General features: G+C 39.1%; 1 protein-coding gene across 1 annotated transcript in view; it reads right to left on the reverse strand.

The window, feature by feature from the left end:
- Positions 1-3633: 3633 nt before the first annotated feature.
- Positions 3634-6383, reverse strand: part of LOC135215735 (rho GTPase-activating protein gacZ-like) — a 17797-nt gene continuing 15047 nt past the window's right edge. The window contains exon 3 of the mRNA XM_064250690.1: positions 3634-3755. Coding sequence (XP_064106760.1) covers positions 3634-3755 — 122 coding nt within the window. The remainder of the gene's footprint in view (positions 3756-6383) is intronic.

Here is a 6383-nt window from a genome sequence, read left to right on the forward strand (position 1 = left end):
AGAAAAGGTACGAAAATGCTGGTGCCAGGAATATGGAACTGATGAACCAGAAAGTTCCACACAAGAAACGGAGAGTCTTATAGAAACTTCGTCCCATCATGACTCCGACACAGAGAACTCGTCCTATCATGAATTTGAAGACAGACCAGACGAGTTCCATTATGAGTCTGAGAGACAGTCCAGACGAGTTCCATTATGAGTCTGGAGGACAGTAAGACAGTTACTTAGACGATACATTATGAGTCTAGAGACATACTAGACGAGTTACATTATGAGTCTAGAGACAGTCCAGACGAGTTCCATTATGAGTCTAGAGACATACTAGACGAGTTACATTATGAGTCTGGAGAATCATCCCGAGAGACTCCCGTGACTCCCAAAGCACTGCTCTTAGAACAACTCGAAAGGGTAAAGGGAGAACTAATTGAAAAGTTGAATAAGTGGGACGGAGCAATAGAGACAAACATGGCAAGAGAGCAATTAAGTAATGAGAGACATGCCCTTCTAGTTGAAAGAGAAGACTTCAACAAGGAAAAGAAAGACCTCGAAATTCAACGAAAGGAGTTCGAGGAAGGAAAGCAGGCCTTCGAATTGTATTACTTTACCATGACAGAAGAAATTGATAAAAAACATCAGGACCTCATGATGGAAAAAGAGGCATTGAAATGGGAATGGGAAGCCTTCCAGATAGAGAAGGGGGCATTCTGTTTGGAAATGACCAACCAGAGAGAACAACTGCGAAAAGAAAAAGAAGACATCATGGACCAACACATTCCACAGGCCTTATATTTGGATTTGGAAGTCTTCCAGAGAGAAAAGTCTGCAATCGAAAAAGAAAGAGAAAACCTCATACTGGAACGAGAGAAGCACGAAAAAGATGTGCGAGAATTCAATTTGAGAAAAGAAAAAGTCAGGAAAAATCTGGAGACAGCAGGTGACAAATTGATCACAGAAAAGAAACAAATTGATGCGGAAAGAAGTTTCCTCCTGAAGAAAGAAAAGGAGCTGCTCCGGAGGAAAAGTGATAACATCACCAAGGAGAAAACAGAATTCCCCCGAGAGCCTAAAAATCAGTGCATGAAAGAATGGAAAAAACAACAGGATACTAAGGTTGGAAACCTTGAGGGAAGATTGTTGGAATTAGAGAGACAATTAAACAGACTGGTAACAAAAACTCCTGACTAATAAAAGTTGTTGGACTTTCTCTTGTCATCAGTTGGTGATGTTGCATCGTATTCCAGAGGAGCTGTGATCTTCTCGGCCCATTCGATGGCTTGACTGCAGGATGGGTGTTCACTGCTGCTTCCCCCCAGCAGCAACCAGCAACGGGAAGTCCCCCCACCTCCCATACTCCCATCCTGCAATCAACCCCATCGACTGGGCCAAGAAGATTGCAATGCCTCCAGAGCATGACGCAGCATCATCAACTGGTGACCAGTCAGAATCCTTCACTTGGGCTGTTTCCTTGTAGCTGTGAAGACAAATCTTGTGATCGTCCTTTTCATCAGGCATCCTTGGTGCTAAAATTCTCTCGTTTCTCTGATGGAGGCAAGAGGAACAATTTTCAGGATGAGAGCCACCAACAGCTGTTTGGAGGAAGGAGGACCAGCTCTCAGGATGAGAGCCAACAGCTGTTTGGAGGCTGGAGAACCAGCTCTCAGGATGAGAGCCAACAGCTGTTCAGAGGGGCACATAACCCCATCTCTCCTGTCGCATGATACCCTCTGAAATGGGTATCGAACCAGATCACATATCTGAGTAGGAGGCAACCTCTGGCGTGGCGTAAATACCCGTAAGTTAATGCCATCTACTCCATATGTGAATTGGGTTATGCACTGCAAGTCCCATCTTTTGTATATACTGCAGTGGCAACCTCTGGCGCGGCGTAAAAACCCGTAAGTTAATGCCATTGTATATATGCAAAATATGGGTCATGCATTGCATAATGGATTGAATACTTTCATATACTACTGTGGCAACCTCTGGCGCGGCGTAAAAACCCGTAAGTTAATGCCTCATGCAGTATATGCAAAATATTCGATCCCAGAGTGGTAGGAGAGATGACTCCATCTTCTTGGCTGGAGGACCAGCTCTCAGGATGAGAGCCAACAGCTCTCAGGATGAGAGCCAACAGCTGTTCAGAGGGGCACAGAACCCCATCTCTCCTGTCGCATGATACCCTCTGAAATGGGTATCGAACCAGATCACGTATCTAAGTAGGAGGCAACCTCTGGCGCGGTGTAAAAACCCGTAAATTAATGCCTTCTTCTCCATATGTGATTTGGGTTATGCACTGCAAGTCCCATCTTTTGTATATACTGCAGTGGCAACCTCTGGCGTGGCGTAAAAACCCGTAAGTTAATGCCATTGTATATATGCAATATATGGTTCATGCATTGCATAACGGATTGAATACTTTCATATACTACTGTGGCAACCTCTGGCGCGGCGTAAAAACCCGTAAGTTAATGCCTCATGTAGTATGTGCAAAATATTTGATCCCAATGTGGCAGGGGGAACATTCCATTCCATATTTTTGGCTAGCTGGTGGAGCTGAGGATGGGGAAGGGCCCACCCCTGGTTAAAATAAATCCCCATACCATGATGCTCCACTGGCCAGGATGCCCCAGGGGTGAGATCACTCAAGATCGCGAAAGGCCAATAATTATATATATATATATATATATATATTATATATATATATATATATATATATATATTACACATATATATATACATATATATATAGATATATATATATATATATATATATATATATATATATATATATTTGTATATATATATATATATATATTATATATATATATGTGTGTGTGTGTGTATGTGTGTGTGTGTGTGTGTGTATATATATAATATATATATATATATATATATATAATATATATATATATGGGATGGGAATTAGTTGTGGGTTGAGGATGGGGTGTGAGGTGACGATCGGGTGGGGTTGTGTATGGGAGTTGGGGTGGGGATGAGTTGTGGAGTGGGGGTCAAGTGAGGGTGGGGGGGGGATGGGTTGTGGGGTGGGATTAGTGGTGGGGTGGGATAGGGGTGGGGTGGGGTCAGGGTGGGTTGGTGGAGTGGGGGTGGGATGGGAATGGGAATTAGTTGTTGGATTTGAGGAGGGGTGGGGGTGAGGTTGGGTTGGGGTGGGACTAGATAATGAATCTCAGAATTTCATTTCTGTTCTCAGACAGAAAAAGGATAAAGAGGTTTGAGTGTTCTAATCCCTGGAAAGAATGATATATGTAGCTGACTGTATCTATTAAAAAATACTATTTAATTCGATTCACCTGCATTCTAACCTCATGCCTCCTACTAGTATGATAGATTGATGCAGGGTGATTGCAAGTATGATAATAGTCATTATTCTATCTAAACTGATCTTTGAAAGTAGGTTATTTAAGGCTTAAATATTTGCTGTTTCCTTTCCATCACGATTCGTGTGATGAAAATATCCTTTTTAATCGGTAATGACAAGAAACAATACTTGGGTACATCTCTGGATAGTGCTGTCATTGCTTAAATATCAAATGAACTCACTCTCTCTCTCTCTCTCAATCCGTTTAAAGCTCTAAACTGCCCCAGTATATTCCTGAACGCTCTTTGCCTCTATTTGTATTCCCATTCCGTATGGGATCCACCTTTGTAAAACTCTTGAGTTGGAATACCCGCTTTTTCATCCAGCGTCACTTCCAGTACCTCCAGCGAACTGGAAACCGTTGGCGTTATTCCTGTAGTTCCATCAGCTAACATTGTTACTCTTTTATTGTTACTCTTTTCGCTGGAAACTTGATCCGCGTGTGTCTGGAAACTGGAAAGGTAATGATGGAATTACTCCCTCGTTCTTCTTTGAGCTGTTGGGGAATTGCTTTCTAGGGATGGATGATTGGAACAAATGATTTAGTTGGAAGAGGATTTCTTCTCCAAGAGGATGAGGATTTACTGATTAAAAATTAATTTGACGAGAATCGATGAATGAGACACCGATGGGCCGAGAGGCCATTGTTTTGAACATAAAGGGGCGTCTCACCTGATCTATTGCGTCATCAACCTGTTACGACTTCGTGGGATTCGTGATATGTCACTGGCCATAAGGGACGCTTGTATACATGTAGTAGGTGTTTTTGTGCGTGTGTGTGTATGTATACAGCATACATCTGTATGATGGTTTATGAGTGATTTTATGTATATTCTTTTGAAAAGTTCTTACTGATAGTGACAAGTATGATTGAATCCTAGGCCATCATGTTTCCAAAATAGTTTAGTATTAGATGATGATATACTGTAATATGAGTAATATTACATTTAAGATTCAGAGTTGGAATTACATCAGGGATTCTGGTGCAACTCTCTCTCTCTCTCTCTCTCTCTCTCTCTCTCTCACAAATATAATACAAATTCCAATTCGATATATCTTTCCTAACGTCTATATCTAAAGCTAAAATAAAACATCATTTATTATGATAATTTTCAGAGTTTGCGCTTATTTTCTGTTGCAAATATATATATATATATATATATATTATATATATATATATAATATATATCTATATTATATATATAATATAAATATTTATATATGAATACGTAGAAGAATGAGGGGAAGAACGTAAAGCAATCTTGGATGTAAGAGAAATGAGATTTTCTCCCCAAACCACGATCAAGGGATTCAGGGGTGTAGTGCTTACCTAACAGAAGACTTCCTAATGAATATAGTGCCAAATAAATAATAATAATAATAATAATAATAATAATAATAATAATAATAATAATAATAATAAAAGGCTCAGGAGTGGGTTCAACAGTGAATAAGAGGCGCTGCGAGCCACCTTCAGTAATGCCTACAGTGCACCTGACCTGAGGTGGAAATTTAACAATTAAAAACGAAAATGGAAAAAAGAAAATATCGTAAATCACAGACGACTTTTTTTCCGCGAGAAGATGAATCAAAGACAGAGACAAATTAAACGAAATACAAAGAAAGAAAGAAAGGAAGAAAGAAAGGAAGGAAGAAGGTAGACGCCATTAATTAAAACAATAAAGGAATAGCCATATAAAATGATAATCTCCTGTGGAAATGAAAAGAAACAATCGTTCATTCGCTGAAGCTCTTTGGGAGTCTCATCATTCGCCATTACCGTTGGTGCTCTCTCTCTCTCTCTCTCTCTCTCTCTCTCTCTCTCTCTCTCTCTCTCTCTGCGCAGAGGCCGTTAGTTTTGTTTACTTTTTAAATCCTGACTACAAAGGATTCAGTTTGGTAATTCTGCAGAAGAAGAAGTAGAAGAAAAGGGATTAATTTCGCGGATTAGGGTTAATTTCGGTTCCTTTTGTGGAGACAAAACTGACTAAAGTAAATTTTTATCTTATTTTATGGGAGATGTGGAAAAATAATATTGAAAGGAAGAAGATGAGGATTTGAGAGAGAGAGAGAGAGAGAGAGGACGAGAGGAGACAGAGAAGAAGAAGAAGAAGAAGAAAAGGGATTAATTTCGCGGATTAGGGGTTAATTTCGGTCCATTGTGGAGACAAAACTGACTAAAGTAAAGAGAGAGAGAGAGAGAGAGAGAGAGAGAGAGAGAGAGAGAGAGAGAGCTCCATCATAAAAAAACTCTTTTTTGGGTTTATGGATTTTTGAGACCCGAGGTGCTCTGAAGATGAAGCATTTTCTCACCCTTCAGAATGACACTGCAACCAGATATATTATATATCAGGTGCACACAACATTCTGCCTCATGATTCTTTGTCAATTTGTTTATATCTAAATGTTGTTTTGATAATAAATGATGCTTCACTACAAATAAATGAGAAGATCGAGCTAGGTTTCTAAACACACTATTGTTTGTTTTTATATTTTAAAGCCGTTTTTCTAAAAAAAAAAAAAATAATACTGAATTAAGCAGAAAGATAGAAAAACCTTTTGTTCTACTAACTTCTCACACTGCAATTGTTAATGGGAAATAGTTTGAGAGAGAGAGAGAGAGAGAGAGAGAGAGAGAGAGAGAGAGAGAGAGAGAGAGAGAGAGTCTCATGATGGAAGCTGAACAGTTTCCTCACAGAACCAACGTTTTAAGAAATGACTGAATCCAGGACAGAGATAAACAAATTGTTCGCTGCTCCATTATGGATTTTAATCCTGAATAAACTCTAAAGCGGCATATTAGGAGTATGTACACAATATAAAATTGATACAGATATAAATATTGCAAAACAATGGTAATCTTTGTATTCGTAAATATACTTTTAAAGATTCATAATATTTGATAAATTGTTCACTACAATCTTACTTTTATTTTCAACTAGAAATAATCTATGGAAGCTGATATGCTACATATTTTTTTATAACTTTTATCATTGAATTC

This window comes from Macrobrachium nipponense, chromosome 5 (assembly GCF_015104395.2).
Source record: "Macrobrachium nipponense isolate FS-2020 chromosome 5, ASM1510439v2, whole genome shotgun sequence".
In the NCBI taxonomy this organism is placed as follows: Eukaryota; Metazoa; Arthropoda; class Malacostraca; order Decapoda; family Palaemonidae; genus Macrobrachium; species Macrobrachium nipponense.